Source organism: Rattus norvegicus, chromosome 7 (assembly GCF_036323735.1).
Source record: "Rattus norvegicus strain BN/NHsdMcwi chromosome 7, GRCr8, whole genome shotgun sequence".
NCBI lineage: Eukaryota > Metazoa > Chordata > Mammalia > Rodentia > Muridae > Rattus > Rattus norvegicus.
The window spans coordinates 99,899,385-99,922,626 of NC_086025.1; the positions used below are offsets into that span (position 1 = coordinate 99,899,385).

The window sequence follows — 23,242 nt, forward strand, 5'->3', positions numbered from 1 at the left end:
GTATCCAGTGTTACTCAGTACGGATGACAGAGAGTGCTGGGCAGGAGTCTGCTCTCAGCCAGTAAGTAGTCATCTCCCCACTACCCACACAGCCCTCCTTTCTGCCCACTGCCTACCTGGAGCAGCAAATAAGACACGCTTAAGGATCCAGAGAGTCTCGAGAGAGAGAATGGGTGTTGTTATAAACACTGGAGTGGTTCGTGCACCCTTGTTCACAGCAATACAATCCAGAGTGAGCAGAAGGGGAAGGAAACACACATGTCCAGCCATGGACACAGGCATAACAACAGCATTTTGATATGCACCACAGCAAGGCTGCATTAATTCAGAGTATTATGTACCCATCACGAAGGCAGAAACACCATGCAGTGACACTCATAGACTGTTGTGACCTCAATGAGAAAGGTTCTCCACAGGTTCGAACACTTGATCCTCAACTGAGAGTGGGCCTTCAGGTAAGAAATAGTTGGAGAAAGTGAGTCACTTCAACAGGCCTTGAGTTTTCTTGCCCCAAACAATTTCCTGTCTGGTTTCTGCTTCCTGACATCAGAAGCAGCTGGACCAACTATCTTACCATCCTGATGCCTGCATTCCCCCAAGGGAATGTCCATACCTACTCAAATTGAAACCTAATATAAACCTTCCTTAAGTTGCGTCTTGTCAAGTATTTGAGTCCATTTATAATAAACGTCACTGGCATATATGCACTGGTTAAGGTATTCAAAAGGACCCAGACAAAAAAATAGAATGGTGGGAACTTGAGACTGAGAGGTGTTTGCAACCTCATCCTTGCCCCGCCTCCCAAATAAAAGGGTTCCGAGCTCCCGATGCAGTGAGTTTTGTACCCAGTGAGGGGGCTTCATACAGTCCCGCCGGTAACAGTAGCCATACTTCTTCTCCTTTCAGCAGTAGCACTTCTGGATGTTCTTCATTCCGTTTTAGGATGGAAGAAAGGTCCACAGCTTGATTTGCTTCATGCAGTGACACTAATTAATGTTCCAAACACCAGGGCCTGGGAATTGAGGTGTGTTGAAAGTGTGAGCTATGAATGCATATGAATCTGTGGTATGTATTGGGTACCCATTTCCTTCAGGTTTCCATGAGTGTGTGTGTGTGTGTGTGTGTGTGTGTGTGTGTGTGTGTGTGTGTGTAGAATACCTCTTTGGAGGTTGTCTCTTGGACCCTGTCTACCTTATTTTGAAACAGAGTCTTGCAATAGCCTGGAACATAGCAAACAGACAAGTAAGCCCCAGAGAGTTCCTTGTCTCTGCTAGTAATCCTCCCCTGTGCTAGGGTTACAAGTATGTACTAGCATGTGCAGTTTTGTGCTTCAGTTCTTTTCTGTTTATGTATAATGGTGGTAGAGTAGTACTATTTGAGAAGGAATAGGAGGTACAGTCTTGTTTTATTAGGAAGTATGTCATTGAGGGTGGGCTTTGAAGTTTCAAAGGTCCATGCCAGGTCCAGTCTCTGTCTCTTCCTCTGCCTGCTTGTGGATCAGAATGTGAAGCTCTCAGCTGCGTCTCACACCCTGTGAAATGCTGACTAATGCAGTAATGTGCATGTTTTTGTATAGGCATGCTCATGCACATGGTCTCACTCGTGTATCCAGCGCAATTGCTTATGTGTACATGTGCATGTATGACCCACGTTTGACATCTGTGTCATCCTCAGTCACTCTCCAGCTTATACACTGAGCCAGGGTCACTCACCAAATCCAGAGCTCAGCTTTTTTGGCCAACTAATCTGCTTGTTCTGGGCATTCCATGACACTGCCTCCCATGATATGGGATTACACAGTCTACAACACACTCCTAGATTTTACATGGGTTCTTGGGATCAAAACTCTGATCTTCAAGTTTGCAAAGAAAGTGCTTTATCCACTACCAGCCCACACCCAGCATTTGTTCAGATGAGCTCTGGGGATTGAACTCAAGTTAACACTTTGGCAACTCAGCCATCTCCTGTCCTACATACACTCCAGCTCTTTAAATGATGTCTATGCCAAGAATTTTCCCTGAGCTGAACTGTTTATAGTTTGAATACAATTTAGACTCTGTTGGAGTCATAGAAAACAGTAATCTTTACACTGGCTTCTCATGTAAAGTCAATCTTCACGCTCCCATATTGCCATTGCTCTGAATTATCACTATTATGAGCTATATCTTTAAAACCTGGAAAGGAACTTCATTAAGAATGAAGATAAAAGAGAAGATAGGGAGAGTGTTGCCACGAAGAGGGATGGCAAGAAGAGGACAGAGGACCCTCTTCAGAGACCAGCCTTGGGTAATCTTCCAAAAAGTTCTCAAGGAGCCTTCAGATCAACTGAAGAACAAAGGAAATGTTACATCTTCTTACTACCTTTCAGCAATGGTGAAAGGTTCATATTATGTGACTTAGTTGAACACAACGCTATGAGACAAATAGCATGGAGGCGACAGGTACTAGTGAGGGTCACAAATCAGGGTCAGCAGCAGTCTATGGCAGAGAAAGTTAGAAGGAGACATGGCCAGCTTCCCGATGTTGGATCTGGTCAAAAGGAGGAGCCCTATAGTATAACAGTATAGAGAACTCCCATGTCACCTGCACTCACCTGTCCTTATGGCTGACAACTTATATTAGTAAGCAGATTGCTATAGTTGATGGTTATTAATGTTAATGAAGTTATTAACTAGCATCTAAATTTTACTCAGTTGACCAAGCTTCTATTTCTCCCAGTATCCTATCCAGAATATCACATATAATTCAACAGTCACATTTTGGAGGAAGCTCTTAGCTCTCTATGACTGTCTCTGCCTTCCTTGTTTAGGTAACTGTGACAATTGTGTGAGCATGGGTAATACACGTCTCTGTTGGGATTTTTGTAGCCACCATCCCTTCTGTGGTTAAACTAAAGTTGTGGGCTTTAGGGAAAAAGGTCTGAGAAAGCTGACATTTTTTGTTCCATTATCTCAAGGGTGAGTTGACCTGATATAACTTGACTGATTATAGGTGACCCTATGCTGGACCATGTGGCTGGGAGTGAGGCTCATCCATTCTATTTTTAATACACTTTCTATATCTACTCTCTGGAAGGAAGGCACTATATGTGATCTGCACTACACTTCTGGAAGCAAAGAACCCACAGAAGCAAGAAGACTTCTTCTGAGAAGACCTACCTCTCCCACTCCTGTCCACCCACTTGACCATTTATTTATCACAGGACCTACCTGTGGACATTTGCTTTTATCCTGTGGCAATGCTTTCATGTTAGTAAGAATTCATAGGTATTTATTTTATCCTGCAGTTAGACTCCAATACCACCTTCTTTCATTTCTCAAATTGTTCCTGCTTTGATCATGGGAGCTCTTTTATTCTGGGTACAGTGTCCCTCTAGCGCATTACCAACAGTGCGGAATTTTTTTAAGAGCCTCTTCTTACTCTCTGGTAATGCAGGATAGCTGAGGTTAGTCTTCCACATATCCTGTCTAGGTCTTATAATCAGAGAGTTGTTCATGAATCCATTGCCTTCCCTTACACACTGGTATTAGATATCCAGACTTGGATGCTACAAGTCCTCTCTTTCCAAGGGTTTGATAAGTTAGGCTTCCTCAAAGCACAAGGAAATGTATCTGGCCCATGTGTGCACGTTTAGACAGTCACCTGTACTAAACATAAAACAAGCTTATCTCCATACTATGCATATTTTCAACTTTAAGCCACTACAACATATATATTATAGGCTCCTCTTGCTTTTCTAGAAACTTTCTCTAACGGTGTGAAAGTGAGGCCAGCTGCACCGTCACCATATTTCACTGAATTGCTATTCGTTGTGCATGACAGTTCTATGGACTACATTGCAGTACTATACACAGTCGTTTCACCACCGGAAAAATCATCTGTACTTCATTCATTCAACTTCCTTCTCTGCCATCTACCTCCTGGAAATCACTAGTCTTTTTATGATATCCATAACTTTGGTTTATCAAAAATGTCCTGTGGCTGGAATAATATAGCATGTCGCCTACCCAGACTACCCTTTGTCATTTATCAATACACAATGAATTTAAGCTTCATCAGTGACATCACAGCTCATTTATTTCCACCTCTGAATAGGAATTCATGGTGCTGATTAAAGGAGATCCTAGATACAATATTTCTGTTAATTGTGAATAACACTAGAATAAAAGTTTTCGGGAAAGATTTGGTGTGGACATAGAACTTTAAATGAGGAAACTCCCAGGGGAGTAACTACTGTGCTGAGTCTACCTACCCAGGGTGTCTATTGGTTTTGATCTCCACCAGCAAGAATTTAGAATTCCCATTGCTCCACATCATTGCCACCATTTGCATTTGTTGTGGTGGTTTTTAACCATACCCATTCTAATCTCTCCCTGTTGCTTTAATTTACAATCCTGTACTGATATCGGACATCGTTTTATATGCATGTCTGCTACCCTTGGTGTCTGGTTTATGCATTCTGTCTGTTTTTAATAGATGTTTATTACTGCACTCATTAAAGGGTTTGGGGTTTGTTGTTGCTGCCGTTGTTGCCGTTGCTGTGCTTTTAAGCCCACACCAGATCTGTTTTTCAAATATTTCACCCAACAAAATGTTTCTTACAGTTGAATTTAACTGATCCTAGCTTTGATTGAGACAACTGGTGATTAGATATGTGTTTTGTAAATGCTTCCACCACTATTGATTTGGTTTTTTCTTTTGCTTTTTTTTTAATTCTCTCACAGTATCTCTTCCCCCTTTAACTTCCACAATTATTCCTTTGCTGATAAGCGTAGTAGAAAACCCTAATGGTTCCGTGACAATATACTAACACCCAATGGACTGCACATTCAAATGGTGAATTCTATGGATTTATGTTTCAACTATAAAGCAGCTAGCAGAGCCAGAGGCAGCAAGTGAAAGCCTTGGGGAGCTGGGAGAGGGGCCAAGATGGGAACTCAGAACCTCTGACCCTAGGACAGCCCCTGCATTCAAAATACCTGAGGCCAATTCCTGAGAAAGACAGATAATATTTCTGGCCCTTGCTGCCTTCTTGATAAAACAGGGGCCGTTCATATGTGTCTGAATGTTTGACATACTGTCATAGGGATCAAATGTCAGCATTTTAAATGGCTAACCTACCAACCAGGGTGAAGCTGATCAGTTTTTCAAAGCAGAGAGTCCTATTATGGTTATTGTCTCCACATATCTACTCACCCATGTCCACACATACGTCATATATGAATAGGCATGCATAGCTCAAACCACACACTTTTAGTATCTGGAGAAGACACCAGACATAACGTTAAGCCATTATCAGATTTTTACTATGTGAAATAGCTGTGATTAGGAAGATATTACTTGGTATTAACTAAGGACCTATTATGTTCCAGGATCTGTGTTTATCTAGAACAGTCTGTCCCTGCCGAGGACTAAGACACATGGAGAAAATACATAAAACACAATGGCGAATACAGGAAAGAAAAAAAAAGAGCGAGCATCAGCCAAACACTTGGAATTAGAAGAATGGTCCTTGGAAACATAAAGAGAAAATCATCTAGAGGAAGGAGCTTAGAAATTAAATCTAGATGGACATTACTCCAGTCAAGTCAAACTGACCCATAATCCTGGCAAACTGAAAATGCAACCAAATATTACACACACACACACACACACACACACACACATTTTATTTTCTTTTTAACTCAAAGAAAAATCTGTTTGTATTTCTAGGAGAATATATGAGAGTGTGTATACACACATTCCATTGTGTGTGTGTGTGTGTGTGTGTGTGTGTGTGTGTGTTTGTATGTGCACGCGCGCATGCATGCATGTGTATGCACTAATAAATAGAATGCACTAACTCAGTCTTGGGTCACCTGAAAGTTGTGTGGTTAGGACAAGTGTTTCTTTTAAGCACCTCTGCTGCCTTTGGAAACATGGATCAACAGTGGAACCTTTACACAGCTCCTTCCTCAGGGTAAATCCCTTCCTTCACCTCAATGGTGGAAAATTCACATCTGTATAGTTTAGCAGAAATATACCCTACCAAGAAAATAGCCCTTAAAATAGAGACAATTTTCACTTCACCAGTGCTTTTATTCAGGAAAGTCATTCTACCTTAGCAGATTCTGGCAAGAATGGGAAAATGGTGGCCATTCATTGAACACTTAACCTACTCCATCCACACAAGGCTTTGCGCTGCATGAGCCCACAGTGTGTAGGTAAAGAATCTGCTTTAGGCTGGTGGCTTATTCAGAGATACTGGTCTAAAACACAGCACAGCCAGGATTCAAAGCCAATATCTCTGTCACTGGCTCTGCTCATCCTGGAGACTGGCATTGTGCTTGGATATGCAACGAGACTGACAATGTGCTGTGCTATGTATCACATTAGGCCCTGGGAGGTGAAAAATTCAAGGATTTTAGCAGGCAGGGTATAAACAGCTAAAACCCAGATCTTCCACCTCTTCAAACAGTTCAACCCAGTATTCATCAGGCTGTAGGTATAAAATTACAAGTTCCTTTTTTGAAGATAAGCCAGACTCTGGTTGGAAATATGCAAAACCATCATGGTAAGTTATAGATTATCAACTATGTCAGCAATCAGCACTGAGTCAACAGCTCGGCTAGTTGCAGACCTGAAGGGTAAACTCAAAGGCTTATGATTTTCCCGTGAATTTCCTTCCCAGCTGAATAAGGTATTCTTGGTACCAAATTCTTGGTGGGGGGACCCAATGTTGCCTTTAGTAGCTCAGAACTATGAAGAAGACTGTAGTTACCTCGGTGCCAGAGTTTAGGCAAAGGGAGGAAGTGTTATCCCCTCAGTTCACACCCAGCCCCTTAGCTTACACTCAGGAGCCTGTTATCTTTGCAACAAAGCTGTACAAACACAATCTGTAGCCACTAACATGTTTTATGTTGTAAATTAATAAGATATTTCATTCTCTGAAGGTATCACAAATCAGCTCAGAAAACGCAGTCATTTGTGTTTGTTCAAGAGTCGTTCCTGTTTTGTCTGGCAAAATGTAGCCATCACAGAATCCAGGAAAGGGATGGTTTCTTACCCTAGAGAAAGCAGGCATGGGTCAGGCTTCATGGTGATTTTAAGCACTACTTACTCTGGTCTTAGGGAAGAACTTTGAAAGGCTGCTACCTGAAGATACCGGGCAGCAAAGCTACATATTTGAAGATACTTTTAATTCAGACCCTTTTTTTTTTCCTGAATGAGGATCCTAAATGAAAAATTAATGATGTCAAAAAACAAAAACAAAACAAAACAAACCATCACAGAGCAACCATGAGCTCTCAGGTCTCCAAAATTCCTTAACTCAAGAACCACTGAGAAATTAGCCCTAACTATGAAGTCAGAGTCACAAGACAACTATCTCCCTTCATGAAGCAAGCTCGGAGCAGCCTATCATGGCTGTCTAGCATCTGCCAGGTGTAGTGTCTGCAACAAATGCCATGGGCATCTGCTCTGCAATGCTGACCAAGGGAGTTCTCAAACTTCTGCTTCAGCCATAAACTGGAGTTAAAGGGGTCATGCTGGGCTGATGCACACAGCCTCCCAAGTTAGCAAAAGACTGAGCCTCAATAAACCCAGGGTACTGTGCTCGATGGTATACACTTTCATTCGGTTTCCGACTTCCTATCAGAGTCTGATTCTGCCACCTTTCCTCAGTTTTATCCTTCACATTTGTCGGACTTTGACCAATGTGACAAATCCCAACACAATTTAAAAGAAGGAAACTTTTTTTGGGGGGGAGGTGGGGTTTAGCCCAAGGTCATCTGGAACTTTGAGGAAGGGTGAATCGAGACTGAGAACCTGGTGTCAAGCCAGTAAGCACAGAGAGAGACAAAGGAGACACAAAGGCAGATCACATAATTAAAAGCCTCACCCCTCATGACCTACTTCCTTCAACGAAGTTTGTAAATTCCTAAAGCTTCAACAACCTCCCAAAAGAGCTTCACTAGCTGGTGACCAAGCCTTTAATGCATGAGCCTATTGGGGACACTTCACATTCAAACCCTCATAGTCTTTTGTCTGATTACCCCTGGATTCGCACCTAAATCACACCTTCCCCACACAGGAAGTATGCCTGAGATCCGGGAGGTAAAGGGTGAACTTGGAGGGTGGACTGATGGAAGAAGAGTCTGTTTATTTCTCAAGGCCAGAAAAACTATGTATAAGAACAGACACTGTGTGCCTGCCTGTCCTATCATTGTTTCCAGAAAGAAAGTAGTTGGAAAGAAATGTCTAAAAGGAATTCACAAAGAAGGGAATAAGAGAGGGCTCAAGCAATCACTAACACTTAGGCTTCTTCCAAGTTATTATCACTAGGATAGTTCTGAATGCCCCCAAAAGGGAAACTTAGTGGGCACAGAGAGTCTGCAATAGGACTCTCATAGAGTACTAGGTTAGTGGAGGAGAGAAAAGAAGTTATCAGCTGTGGGCTGTCAAGAGGAAGAGTGGTCCTCTTCAAGAAGGGGTCACCTGGAGCCACATACATGAGTCTAATCATTCAACCTACAGCTGCCTTACTTATTCGTGTATAAAGCAGAGCAAGAATGGCCCAGCTTGCTCTTGACACATTCAGAGCAAATAGTCTTTTTGAGGTACAGTGGAAGACCTCATCATATAGGACTGCAGTTTGTGTGGGATTTAGGTTTATCAGAAAACAGCTGCAAAGCCAGAGGAAAGAGGCTATATTAAGAACCCTCTCACTGTGTCCATCTTGTAGAGGAGCACAGGTAAGGCTAGCCATAGAGAAAGATCTGGATTCTAGTTTGCTTCTCTTTTGTTATGATAAAAGACTGACCCAAAGCAACTTGTGGAGGAAAATATTCATTTCATCTTACTTCTTGCAGTCCATCATTGAGGAAAGTCAGGTCTGTCTGTCTGTCTTTGTTTGTTGATTTAACTGGCATCACCAAGAGGGAAAAAAACATCTGTAATGGATCTATATAGGATGAAATAAAGTGCAAAATGGGGGCTGGGAGTGAAGAAAAGGAATAGAAATGCAAAACTTGGTAGCACTAAGTGGTTTCCCATTGAAACAGAACTCAAGATTCTAAGTCTTGTTGGGTAAGATTTCACCCCAGATATCCAAGAAGACAACAGAAAGAAATGAACTTAACCCTGGTGACAAATTGACAAAGAAGCCCTTGGTTTGCCAGCTCCTCTGGCACAACTCTGGCTCCAATGAACCAGATCTGGGTATCTGTGAGGAGTTGCCTACTCTTAGTGTCATGGTGACTAAATCAGTAAGCGGGGTACCCTGACATTGAGCAGATGGTGGCACATACAGCCCTGGATGTGACAGCATCAACTACAAAAATGTAGTGTTACTAATATACCAGTTAGCTACTTTAAAATGTGTCTATGTTCTTATGGGTTTCCAATGATTTAATCTGACTCTTGAAGGAGGAGGAGGAAAGAAAAGAAAGAGGCACAAGGCCTAAAGTCTTGAGCAGGAGGAAGCCAACACCAGAGCCTATGAATAGGGACCTTTGTAAATGTAAGGAATTATTCACTATCCACAGATTGCATCAAGACTCAACCATGTTCTTGGGTTATCAGGCAATTTGCTATTTGAAGAAAACATTACTGAATGTTCTAATACTTCAGTGACTAAATGAGATGCCCCAGCACACAAGACTACCCAATTCATGATGCTATGGTTTCAAAGTCTGGTGTTGAAACTTCATGGCCCATGTGATAGTGTCGAGAGGTGCAACTCTTAACAAATGATGATGTCATAAAAGCTCCTCCCTTTGTCAGTAAAATTCACACCCTTATAAAAGAAGTGTCATGTGATTGGTTCTTCTACCTTCTACCTTCTGCCAGTGAGGGATAGTGTTCCTCCTACAGTGGACATATCCTTCAAGACATCATCTTGGAAGCAGAGACCAAATTTTCACTCATCTAGGAAACTGTCATCTTCTACAATTCCTGGAATCATGTTCTTTTCTTTATAACTCCAAGTGCTCCAAGTCTCTGTCTCCAGAAGAGAAAAAATGCAACTTACCCCCATCAACAGGTACAAGGCCTGGAACTTTTGGAGGACGTGGTTTAAAAGCCCTGCAATAAGCAATCCAGTACACCAAGTTGCATCACACATCAGCCATCAGAGGACAAAGCCTGGTGCTGATAATGGGGACATGGTCCACACAGAGGATGCAGCCATCTAAGAAAACATGTTCTATTTATCCAAAGATTCTCATCTTGGCTTCAAAGACTCAACTGAAGAGATGTCTTCAACTAGTGCATGTTTGGACATCATCAACAAACTAAATGGAGGGAAGTTCATGAAGCCTCAACCCTACAGAAGAACTACAGGCTACTGAGTGGAGTGCGAGAGGTAGTTCCCCAGGGAAGTGTACACCAGTTTGTTAACCAGTGCCAAATGCTCAGTCTTGAAAACATACGCAGAAATGCCCTTATACAGACTAGACAGGTTATATTTAGGAATGCATATGTATGTACAAACACATATATGCATGTAATAATAACTGATGAACAAGGAGGTCATGGATTTGAAGGGGAGCAGGAAGGGGCCTATGGGACAGTTTGGAAAGAGGAAAGGGAAAGGAGAAACATTGTGATTAAAACAGAATTTCAAAAGTAAACAAAATACTATTGGCTGTTGAAATCACCAACTTACCTACCCTTTAATGCAACTCAGGACACTTCAAAATCTTCTAAGGAGATCAGACAATGAAGAGAAAAATGAAGTGAGTTTGTCATTGAGTAGATTGGGTGTGGATTCAATGGGAGTGGGGAGAAAAGGTGGTAGATCATACATAATCGGAAGGAGACACAAAAGAGGAAGTGTTTGCCAAATCTCTTTATTTACCTGTGTAGGTGTTTTCCATCAACCCCTGGGTAAACTCTTCAGGCTAAGGCCACCAGCCAAGCCCTTTCTGTTCAGGGAAGAGGGTGGAGAAATGGCTTTAAGTAGCCAGCCTTGCCTGCCAGATGCCTGAAGCCAGCCTCCCTTAGAAAACAGCAGCAGGTGTTTTTCCAGATCCTTTCCCTTTGGTTTACTAACAGGTGGTAAGGGACAATACCCAGCTGGCTGGAGAGACAGGGCCAGGGCAACGGGATGCCTTCAGAGTGCCAAGCTAGTGCCAATGCCAAGATAAAGACAGCATTTCTCCACCAACAGGCTCAGGACAGCGACAGTATCAGGTATGTGTGACATCTAAGAAGATCCTTATTCAGAACTGAATACAGAGTACCCAACGTTGGCTTATTATACCCATAATTGCTAGTTTAAGCGCAGGAACCATTCTTCAGTGGGGGCAGTACCTCCAATCCTCAGCTTCTAGCTCAGTCCTACTTAGCTCCTGTAAAGCCATATAGGCGAACTCAGAAACCAGCATGTCCTGTAATAGCAAAGTTTGCCTTAGCCAAAGACATGGCTGCCATAATCTTTTCTTAAAGCCAAGCAAGAGTTCCACCTCGTCTACCCCCCCCCCCACAAAGCCCAACATTTCCAAGGACTATTTTCCTCTTCTAATCCTGTGGTGCTGACTCCAGCTACTTACTGCTGTGGCAGTAAAGCTGTTACAGCAAAGTCTTGATTAACTAGAATCCTGAGAGAATTCTGCCATGTACCCACACAGCAAATGCTTACTAAGTACCTATCATGGGTTCTATGGTCTTCCGGGAATTGAGAATGAAAAGAAAAACAAGAAAGAAAATAGAAGAAGATATATCCCTCCTTCACTCTCGAGCGGCTTTTGGATTCATGGGGCAGAGAAGCAAGCACATCAACTCAACACAGCACACAAAATTATATGGCTGGAGAAGACAGGGAGCAACTTGAGACCAGCCAGATGGAAGTCTGGGAAAGGTTCCTGGAGAAGGTTCCTGTACGAAGGTGAAGGTGAATAACTAGGAGCAAGGGATGGGCCTTCGAGGCATAGGAAGCAAGGTGGGAGGAATGATTGATTTTCACTTTTATATTTAGGACAGAGGAGAGGAAGAAACCTCACTTGACAGGCCTAGTTAATTTACAAAAGAAGGAGAGCACATTGAACTGTGAGTTCATGGTCAACCGAATGTCTCGATCCCCTTCTGCCATTAGCCACAGCCCAGCACAGGATAATGGGCACTTCACAGCCTGAATTTTAAAATCCTGCAAAATCCTGCAAAATCCTGAATCATCAATGAAGACTCAGCTGTGTTCCCTTATTCAGGCTCCTACTGAGCCTGAGGAAGGATGTAAACTACAGTCACTTAGGAAGCTTGTGTAAGTATTAGGAATACAAATCCAACCCATGAAGAGCCCTCTCATAAACCATCTTTTATCAGAGGCCACAAATCCTAGCCCCAGCCCAGCCCACCTTACATTTTCCTAACAGAACCTCCTAGGTTCTGACTGGATACTGGTTTGATTTCCTACTTGAGCTAGAAAAACTGATTACCAAGAGTCTTGTATTACCAATAGTCAGTGGGCACTCAGAAATGCTCAGCAAAATGCCCTAAGGGTCAAAAATGGGATCTGATTGTACCAAGAAAGCCAGATGTGAGGTGTGGAACCATTATCCCTGCAACGCTGGCTTTATCTCTTGCACTTGTCAAATTCCCATCCACCAGGCATAAGTTACAATCATTACCTCATTGTGGTCATGTGAGAATTGAGCACAATTTGTATATATCTGACACTTCTAACCTAAGTTTTCCTAGGTCTTCTCTGGGAAACTCTGGCTATAGGCTTGGCACTTACAAACTGATTTCTAAGATATGAACAATTATACAATAAAAATAACATTGTAGTTGTTTCTACAATAGGCTTTATCTATTCTCTCTGCAGATTGGGCAGGGCAAGGCATCGGGTTCCAGCTACAAAAGGTGGGAGGAGAAGAAAGAAGGAATCTCAAGCTTCAATAAAACCCCAAGTTCCAAAGTCATTAAATACACACTGAACACAACTTTATGCCAAGGGGCATGGAGTCTGCACTCAAATAATTTGTTCAACCTTTCAAAACTACATATATTTATTTCACTTCAATTTTGAACATGGTGCTAGAAAGCTAAAGAATGAATGCCAGATAAATCTCATTTCACTATGAAAGAACAGCACATCTTAAGGTTTGGGTCAGACACAGGGATCAAAGGCTTGACCAACCGAAAATCCAAGTCCCTGGCAAGGTACGTCATCTTTATTCTTGCTGCTTCCTGAGTTTTCAGGGATGCATTCTCTCAAGGCTTTTGTAACCTGGAAGAAACCTGTTGCACACAGCTGAGGTCCTGTGTGGACGCCCCACCTGGTGGCCAAACCAGGAAAAGCTCTTCCAACCTTGAAAGATAGCAGGTACTTGACATACAGAAGACATTCCCCGACTTCTTCCCTCTTTGTCACTTAAGGGTCAACTGGAGGGAAACCAACTGCCTTAAATTGGAAGGGTCAAAGTCATAGTCTATATCCTACCCAAACCCTGACAGTCATACAGCTTCCTAAGCCAAAGCGAGGAAGCAGATGGTAGCAAGAAGTGCCCTGTCACACACATCCAAGGTGTTGTGACACTCAGGATTCCAGTCTTGGGTGAGGAATCCCTCTGCTAGTACCCACTTTTCCTCTTTGAATACGGATGTGTATTTTGCATCCCAGGAGTCGGTACATCCGCAGTTCCATTTTCCTTCTGGCCTAGCATTTACCTTCTGGGCTAGCATGGAGATTATTTCTAGAGGAGTCCCTGGGGAAAAACTTCCCACAGCGACTCTCAGGTGTCCAATGCCCTGGTCAGCCAAGCCAATAGATGGGAAACAGTTGAACCTACAGAGATAGTAGAACCGAAACTATGGGATGTTGGACCCAAATCATAGGGATGTTCCAGCCTTAAATAGCTTCACCCCATCTCTAGCTCTGCTAAAAACCAACCCTTTGGACTAAGCTTGGAAATCCCGCCCCTTTTCTATTAGCCTATTCGTCTTCCTAAAAGAACACAAAGACCTGCATTTTGGCCTGTCTAAGCCCCCAGTTAGGGCAAAACCCATTCCTTTTTGAGATCAGCATCCTACCCAAGGAAGGGTAACACATTCATGTAACATACATGTACACAGGCATATGTAAACCACCATGGGCAGTGTGCACCACTATTATCCTCAACTCTGGGATATATCATCTAAATTGAGTGGTGATTGCAGGCTATCCATCCCAAGAGGACGGGGCTTATTTAAGGACCGAATCAATTGCTTCATTAGAAATATCTAATTCTTTTAAGCTTTCATGTCAACATCCCAGAATGTACCATAAACGCGCACCTGCGCGTACTCGCCAGTTCAAATCTCCAAGTCAGCCTGAAAACCACGTTTGGTGCATTTAAGCCTAAGGACCCAGGCACCGGGAGCACTCGGTCGCACCACAGAGAACCGTGGGCTAAGGCCAGACTGGTGTCCCTCCACCCCGAGCCAAAGCCAGAGAGAGCGCTTCTGAGTGGCCAAACACACAAACACTTCTTAGCTCCAGCCCTGGTCCTAACCCTAAGGTGCACGGCCGCCAAGGGGCGCCCCGAGCGGCCAGGTACTCACACAAGCGCGTGGTAGAGCAGCGCCCAGCCCCTCGGTCTCTCCAGGGCGTCATAGATCAAAGTTTGGATGCGCCTGTACTTGGCGTTGTTCCTCTTAACTGGACGGCTCAGGGGGGTCTTTGCCAGGAGCCCGATGCCCTGCGGGGTCCTCCTCTGCCCCTCTTCGCGGCCACCGCCCTCCAGCAGCAGGGTCCCGTCTTTGTCGGCTCCGGTCCCTAGCGCCAAGGTGACTTGCTCCACGTCTCCTGGCGCCAGCCCCACTTTCCGCTCCTCGTCGCCGGCCACTGCCGAGTCCCCTCCAGCCGGGTTAGCCGCCCCGCCGCCTCCTCCGCCCCCTTCGCCGCCGCCCCCGCCGGCCGCCCCCGCCGCCCTGCGAGCCTTGAGCCCCATCTGCCTCGCCCCCACCGGGCGCTTCGCCTTCTCCGCTGCTGCTCCGGGAAGAAGGAGCGCTTGGGGTACGTGGACGAGGCGGCGGCGGCGGCTGCAAGCCCGGGAACTCCAATGCCATGATCCGCGCGCCCCTCCCCGCCCACCCCCCCAAAAGAAGGCAAAGGCGGGCCTCCCGGGGGGCAGGGGAGGTCGGATGGGGAGTCAAGGGGTCACATCCCGAGCGGGTCCCCTGTAGGACCCGGAGGGGCGCGGGAAGCCGGGGTCCGTGCGGAGCCCGGCGAGGGCGCGCGAGGCTGGCGCGGTGGCGCTAGGGCGCGCGACGGCGGGAGCCTGGCACCGAAGCTCCAGGGAGGCGGCGGCGACGGCGGCACCCGGGCCGGCGAGCCCGAGACAGCATCGCAGTTTATTTACAAGCCCTGTGCCAGCCGCCCTCCCGCCCGCCCGCCTGGCACACGCGCCTCCGCCTCCTCCCTCCTCCCCGCTCCCGCCCGCGCCTAGCCCGCTGCTCCAGCCCTAGGCCCGCTGCAGCGGCAGTAGCAGCAGCAGAAGCAGGCGCGCCCAGGCGGAGCGCTCACCACCCGCAGCGCTCTTTGGTTCCCTCCCTCCTTCGCAGGGGTGGGGCTCCATCGTCCCGCCCCTTCGTTGCGGGAGGCCCAGGCAGCGCCACGCCTCTCCCCGCCGCCCCCCTACCCTCAAGACAGCCTTGAGGACCAGCATCACTAGCGCTGTGGAGGCCTCTACTCCTGCTTCTGCTGGGTCATGAATCCTGTAGCAGTGAAGCGGGAGCTCCCCAGACCCCGTGGGCGTTGGGGTTTCCCCTGGTCGACAGGAGAAAATAAAAGGGGATGGGTAGAGGCTGAGGCTGCAGCTTTATATTCAGTCTCCACCCTCCATCTCCTCTGCTTGCCTTTGGAGATGAAAATCCAAGTTGCTAGGTTAGACATGTTCACATCTCACCCACTGGCTGGCTCAATGATGGCAATGTTCCTGTTCAGGGCTTATGGGGTTACTGCTTCTGGTAGTTTTGGGGTAGCCCTTTGTACATGTAGGTGGAAAGACAGCTGAGAACGCATGTGAACACCAGAATCAGTACCCTAATTTCTGCCTGGCTCCAGTCGGTCATGCCCTCTGACCTCATTAGGATCCTTCAGGGAAAACAGCGAATCCATGGCAGTGAGTTTGTCCTGCGACAGGGTACTGCTCTCCACCAAAGGTTTGAAATCGTTGAATTCATAACACTTGAATGATGGAAAGAAGGGCAAAACTAAAGCTGATGTGAGCCAAATTATCCCTAATGTGGAAACTGAATCACAGGAGCCATCAGATTCTGTGACTTGGGGGAGCCGGTCCTGGGAGGCCCCATTGAGAAGGTAACATCTTAAGGTGAGATACAAGTGGCAAAGTGGACACAGTCATGACAACGTCTAAAAGATCCTTCTAGACAGCAGTGTACAGAAACTTGGCTCAGGTTTGCTGATGGTACAAGAAGCAATCTAGTCAGTCACTGGCACCATTGGCAGAGGGAAGATACCCATCACCCACCACAGGCAGGTTAGGGAAGTCCTCCTACTGCCCTGGGGTACCATGACTCCTTACTTAGTCTTCCCTCGTGAGTATCAGGTCGGGTAGAGAGGACAAGATAGCTGTGTGTAAGGTTGGGGAGCCAGCCTTAGTCGACAGGGAAAGAGCAGGCGCCTGCTTGGGAAAGTTGAATGAGTAGGACCAAAGAGAAGGTGAAGAGTGGGGGTGTGAACAGACACCATGACCAAGGCAACTCTTAGAAGAATAACATTTAATTGGAGCTGGCTTAAATGTGAGGTTCAGTTCATTATCATCAAGGTAGGAGCATGGCAGCATCCAGGCAGGTATGGGGCAGAAGGAGCTGAGAGGTCTACGCTCCTAGCAGCTAGGAGGAGGGTCTCAAAGCCCGCCTTCACAGTGACACACCTACTCCAACATGGCCACACCCCAAAATACTGCCACTCCTGGACCAAGCATATTCAAATCACCATGGCAGGCAAGTGTAGAGTAGGGAAGAAAGGAGAGGTCAGGGAAGGGAGGAGCCTCAAGAAGGTTCTCTAGAAGAGTGAAACCGTCGATGTATAGAATTGGCACAGCAATATACTGCTTGTTGAGTGAGAATCCTTTTCCCAGAAGCTGACAATAGTAGGAGAATGAAACAGAACTGAAAGACTCCTGGCCATCCTCAATAGAGAAAGATATTTATTGTTTAGATGGGAGGTATGTGCCTGAAACAGCCTATGTGACATGACCTTTGTTCAGAGCAAGGTAGCCCTGGTCCTTTTATAAGTAAGTTAGAGGTCCAGAATGAGTTGAAACAGAGAAACAAGTCAGAAAATAAATCTGAAGAGAAAAGGCTAAAGTAAAAGTGATTGTCTAGTTAGAAACACTCTCACACACACCAGTAAACATGCCCCAAACTTCCTATCAGACACCTCGCCATTCATCCCTCACCTGACACATATGACTCTGCTCTAGACTGTTTAACTGTATCTCCCAGGGATCTGTGTGTTGAGATTTGATCTCCATTGTGAAATACTCACCGAGTGGAAAAGTAAGTTAATCAGCCTCTGGTGTTTGGGATCCAATTGGATTAGAAAAGAGTGAGGCCATCAGAGTGGAAGCTTGGTGTCTTTGTAGAAAGAGAGAGAAACCATAGCTCACACCTGCTCTTTCTCTTGCCATGAGTTGCTGTGTGGTCCTCCAGGTCTTATGGCTTAAGAAGACTATTTCAAGATCCAGGCCCTTGTCCATGGACAAAATCAAAGCCCAAATAAACCTCTTTTCTTTGCAAGTCACTCAGCTTCCAGTAGTTCATAATAATATCCTTTCTGACCCAATTCAATGCCAAAAACCCCACAAAACATTCTTCCCTTATATAGCAGTAGCTTTCTGAAAATTGCCCTTCCTCAATTCTTTCCTATTTTATTATTTGCCTATTTGTTTTTGCCACAACCTACAGCTATTGTGTTTATATTTTGTTCACTCATTTCCTGCTGTTTTCTTGTTATGGTTTAACTTTTATGTGTCTTCCACAGATCCGTGTGTTGAATGACTGACCCCCATTAGGACACTTAGGAGGAGGTAAGACATAACTGGAGGAAGTTAGTCATTGGCAGTTGAGTTTTTGATGCATTCCATTCATCACTCATTTATGTACCTCTCTGTGCTTCTTGTCCACCATTAAGTCAGAACTCTAGTGTCACATGCTCCTATTACCCTATTCTTGTGATGTTCTACCCAGACACATGGGCCAAGCAACTATGGACTGAACCCTGTAAAATGAAGAGCTGAATGGCATCTTTCCTCCCTTAGGTGGTGTTATCAGATCTTTTGTCACAGTGATGAGAAAAGTAGCTAATGTGCCCACTAAACAAGATCAAGACCTAAACATACTAGAAGTAGCTATGTCCCGGGATAGCCTCTTCATTCTCAAATAAGGCATAAGTAAGAGATGCGTCAAGGAGCAGGGTCAAACCATCAGCACATAGTCAACATATGTTTTTATGTGAAAATATTAGGGGTTTTGTTTTAATTGGGAAAGTCTCTGTGCTTAGTAAGGCTTAGCAACTTCAAATTAAAACCAGTGATTTTACCGTGATTGTGTTCAAAATCCTCACTAAATAAACACACAAGATGAAACTCAGAGCATACATAAAAGGCATAGGATAAAGATAAGACAAGGTCTTGATTGTCCCCTTGAGTCACTTGGGAAAAGTCAACCTCAACTGTGCAATTACTGCCATCAGACTGGCTGTGGGCAAATCTGTGGACATCTTGTGTGCTAATCAGTAGGAATGCTCAGCCCACTGTGGGCAGTGCTATCCCTAGTCAGGTGGTCCTCTGCTGTGTGAGAAATGCAGCAGAAGGTAAACGTAGGGGTAAGCAGAATTTCTTCCATGGATTCCACATCAACATCCTGCTTTGGCTCCCATCAATGATGGATTATAACCTATAAAATGAAATAAACTCTTTCGTCTCCTAGGTGTTTTTTGTTAGTGTTTTATCACATCAATAGGAGTGAAGCAAGGACAGAAGCATAAGATTTTATTACTTGGCATTTAATAAAATATTTTTTTAAATGGCACCTTGAACTTTTCAGTACATAAGGAATTTTGGTGAAGACACAAAGGCCATTGCCATGCCTCTCCTAAAGGATGAAGCAAACTTAATATCAAAGTTATGACTGATCCAATTAAGCCAAAGACTAGAGGAACTGCCAGGTAGCTGAGTCTGGAACATTGATTTATTTCAATGGTTTTATAATCCAATGGAGAACGCTGTTCAGATTTCTAACTCATAAAAGATAAAATGCACAGTAAGTACCATTTGAGGGGCTATGTAATCACAACACAGTGCAGATTTTAGCTAAAGGAAACCACATGTCCTATATCCCTCAAGTCCCTGGGATCCTGATATGTTGCTGGGACACCATAGCAAGACAAACAGTGACAGTGTATCAACAAATAGACTGAGCTATAGTTCAAACAACAAAACATTCTAGCATCCTCTACTTTTGAGTTCCAGTCCTATGATATTAAAATTCTAGTCACTTGCTAGACCTCAGATTTGCTACCTCTTTCTCCTCCAAATACTTTTGATTTTCATATTAGTCCATTTTTTCTTGCTGTAACAAAATATCTAAAACTGGGAACTATATAAAGAAAAGATTCTTTAGGCTCATTGCTGATGGCTAAAAATCCAAAATGTTTTTGGAAGACAGAACCAATAGGGTGAGTCCATCAATTTAGCCTCTAGTTTAGAAATCTGGATTCTGCATTAATTGCTGTAATAAAACACTAGGTCCAGAAGCAGCATGTAGAAGAAAGATTTTATTTGGGCTTACATTTCCATAGAGATAAGAGTTCATCAAATCAGGACTACATTGCAGCAGGCATGGTAGCAGGATCATAAAGCTGACAATACATATCTTCAAATGAAATCAGGAATCAGAGAACACAAACAGTATGTAGCTGAGGCATTAAACTTTCAAAACCTATTTCCAGAGGCTCCACCTCCCAAAGGTTCCACAATTATCCCAAACAGTGCCACCTACTGGGCACCAAGCTTTATGCATCTGAGCCTATGGCGCCCATTCCCTTTCAATCCACAGACTCCACTGGCTGGGATACTGCAAGATGGACGACAAGCAGTACAATGTCAGGGGAACTTTTTCTCATTCTGGATGAGAAGATTTAGCAAATGAGTAATAGATATTTGATGTCAGCATAGGAAAGTAACTTGAAGTATAGACTGGAGAGAACTGTAATCCTATGACATTAAGTTTGTCACCTTTGGACAAGTTGCTGGATTCATACCTGGTACAGAGACCACATAGCAAGACAGGAAGTCAAAACCTGGAGTGGTTGACTTAACTAGGGTTTTACTGCTGTGAAAAAATGCCATGAGCAAGGCACCTCTTATAAAGACAACATTAATTGGGGATGGCTTACAAGTTCAGAGGTTCAGTCCACTATCATCAAGGCGGGAAGATGGCAGCATCCAGGCAGGAATGGTGCAGGAGGACCTGAGAGTTCTATTTTTACCTGAAGGCTGCTAGCAGAATACTAGCTTTCAGTCAGGTAGGGTGAGGGTCTTAAAGCCTACACTCACAGTGTCACACCTACTCCAAAAAGGTCAAACCTACTCAAACAGGGCCACACCTTCTAATATTGCTACTTCCTGGGCCCAGCATATACAAACCATCACAGTCTCCGTTCTGCAACAACATTCTATAGGGAGCAAGCAAACATTCCACACAGTTCATTTTCATCCTTTCCAAGGGCAGTTCTACCAGTGACCAAAAGACCTTCCAATAGACCACACACCTTCTACAACATCTTCACACAGCTACTTGTTGGACCAAACTTCTAACTAATGAATCATCTCAGTACAAAGCATCCATAACATCAAACTTGGCCATTCTTTTTTAAAACTTTATCTCACATATAGATGTGCCACATAGGCACCAGTGGAAGTGCTTCCTAGAAATAAACAGTAAGGAAGAGAACCAAAGACTTTCTATGAGCCTCTGATTTTTCCTCTGATTTTGCTTTGGGTTTCAAGAATCAAGTGGTGAGATGATTCTCTGGACAAGATTACTAGGACTATAATCAATCGATTAGGGCAAAGGTTCATGTCCATGGGCACATGTATTCCTGGCTGCCCTCTTACCTCATTTCCATATAAACCATTGTATTGCAGACTAATTTTAAATCTACTTGCATTGTTACACACACACACACACACACACACACACACACACATACACACACACACACACACACACAGAGTGTAAAGTAGTTCAGGGGGAGGGGAAATATAAAGCACAAATGGACCAAACTGCAATGATCACAAGTTGTCATCTTGTTACCACAGACTCTGTTAATATTCTGTCAGTAAGAACTGCCAAAGCAGCTACAGAATGGAAGTGACAAGAGCAACACTGAGCCTTTATGCTTTCCCTGAAAAAGAGGCAGCCATCAAAGTGAATAACCTGGACTTTACTTTCAGGAACAGGAGTGGGAAAGAGACACATCTCTCCATAGAGAATGGAATCCTCTGCCCGTGATTCTCGTGCTTATACCCTGTCCCTACACTTTGCAATATTCCCCAGATGAGTGTTCTGTACCTGGATATTAATCACCTCCAAGAGGAGTGAGAAAAACACAAGTGTCTTTGAATCCATGCAGAGTACCTCTTGCTTAAGGGAGACACAGGGCATGGTGGTTAAATGAGAACTACCCTCCATGAACTCATGCATTTGAACACTTTTCTGCCATATCATGGCATCATTTAGTGAGGTTATGGGACATTTAGAATACAGTACTTCACTAAAAGAAGTACATCACTTTTGATGGTTTAAATTCTCACCCCATTTCTAGCTTCTTTTCTTTCCCCCTCCTCGTCTCTATCTCCCTTTTCCCTCTCTCTCGACCCCATCTCTCCCCCTCCACATTCCTGCATATGAATGATAATGTGATCTTGCTTCCATGCCCATTCTGGTCTCCCAACACCATCATGGACTTTATCTTTCTAGCCCATAAAGGAAAACATTCTTTCTGCTATAACTTTGTTCTTGATTACATGGCTATAGGCACAGTCACAGAAAAGTAATTGAAATGTGGGTCAAACTGCAAACTTGAGTTTATTCCTAATGCAAGACAAAAGGAAACATGTTTGAAAAGAAAGGAATCCAAGATATCCTACACAGATCTTTCTCCTTGAAAATTCAGAAGCTTCCACAGAAACTGGGATTGACTGATCCCTTCCCTTTCTCCATCCCCTGCTTTCTTCTTTCCTCCCTGGGCTTCTCTTTACCTTAGGACAGAGGAAGTCTTGCTTCCTCACCTGTAACAATCTTCCTGAAAAGGAATAGGAAGCCATTAAAGGGCATCTTCAAATATGTCATTCTGCAAAGGAGGGCAGCCAAAGGACAGTGTTGAGATAGCCCTAGCTCTGTGGTAACTCACTGGATGCAAATCTTGCCTCAGTTTTCTCATCTACAGACTTTTGACAATATTCTATCCAGCCTATTAGTCTTGGTCCACATCCCATCTCCAGGCTGTGCAACTGTAATAACAGCATTGTGACAAGGAATAGCACAAGGGAAAGCCACTCCAGTGAGGCACAAAAAAACAAAAAAACAAAAACAAATGAGTTCTTAGATAGGTGGTACTCACCTTCACTCCACATAGCAATAATAAGACTTTCCCTGACCTATTAATTAAAATTATTACATTAACCTTAATTAAAGTAATTTAATTAGGTGATAAAATTAAAGCAATTTTACATGTTTGTTAATAGTAGTTTTGCTATTTTTCCTTTAAATACTTAGGTTGGGTGAAATAATCTATGCACTGGATGAACTCACTTATCCATCCTTCCAGTGAGCATTTACTTATTTCTTTATCATTCATTGCTTACCACGTACAGGAAGTAGGAGAAATAGTAAGGGGACTCAGTAATTGACTCAATATTAGTTGTAAAAATGAGATCTACAAATGCAAAGCACTTTGCTTTGTGTGTCATCATTGCTTTCCAATGCCCTGACTCATGGGAGACGTTCACCATCACCATCACCTCCACCATCACTATCACCATTTGCTGAATGCCTACTGCATACCTGTCACTTGGGCCAAGTGATTATTTCATTGAATCCATATAACAATTAGAGGAATCAGCATTCTGCTTATCGCTCTCTGGATTAACCACAAATTAAATGAGACAGAAATGTTAGATACCTGCCCCAAAGTTACATGGCCAAAAAACAGCAGCTGCAGAAATCAAGCCTAGGTATCTTATTCCTTTGT

General features: G+C 44.1%; 1 protein-coding gene across 3 annotated transcripts in view; it reads right to left on the bottom strand.

Moving 5' to 3' along the window:
• The window catches only part of Kcnq3 (potassium voltage-gated channel subfamily Q member 3), a 300,648-nt gene extending 285,296 nt beyond the window's left edge, over positions 1-15,352 (bottom strand). The window contains exons 1-2 of one of the 3 annotated variants that reach the window (XM_063263128.1): positions 14,894-15,351; positions 14,521-14,667 (exon numbers count right to left, since the gene is read on the bottom strand). In XM_063263128.1, the coding sequence (XP_063119198.1) occupies positions 14,521-14,667; positions 14,894-15,027 (281 nt within the window). In that variant the 5' untranslated portion in view covers positions 15,028-15,351. Of the gene's footprint in view, positions 1-14,520 lie in introns of all 3 variants that reach the window. The other 2 variants (XR_010052948.1, NM_031597.5) reach the window with 2 other exon arrangements.
• Positions 15,353-23,242: the final 7,890 nt, after the last annotated feature.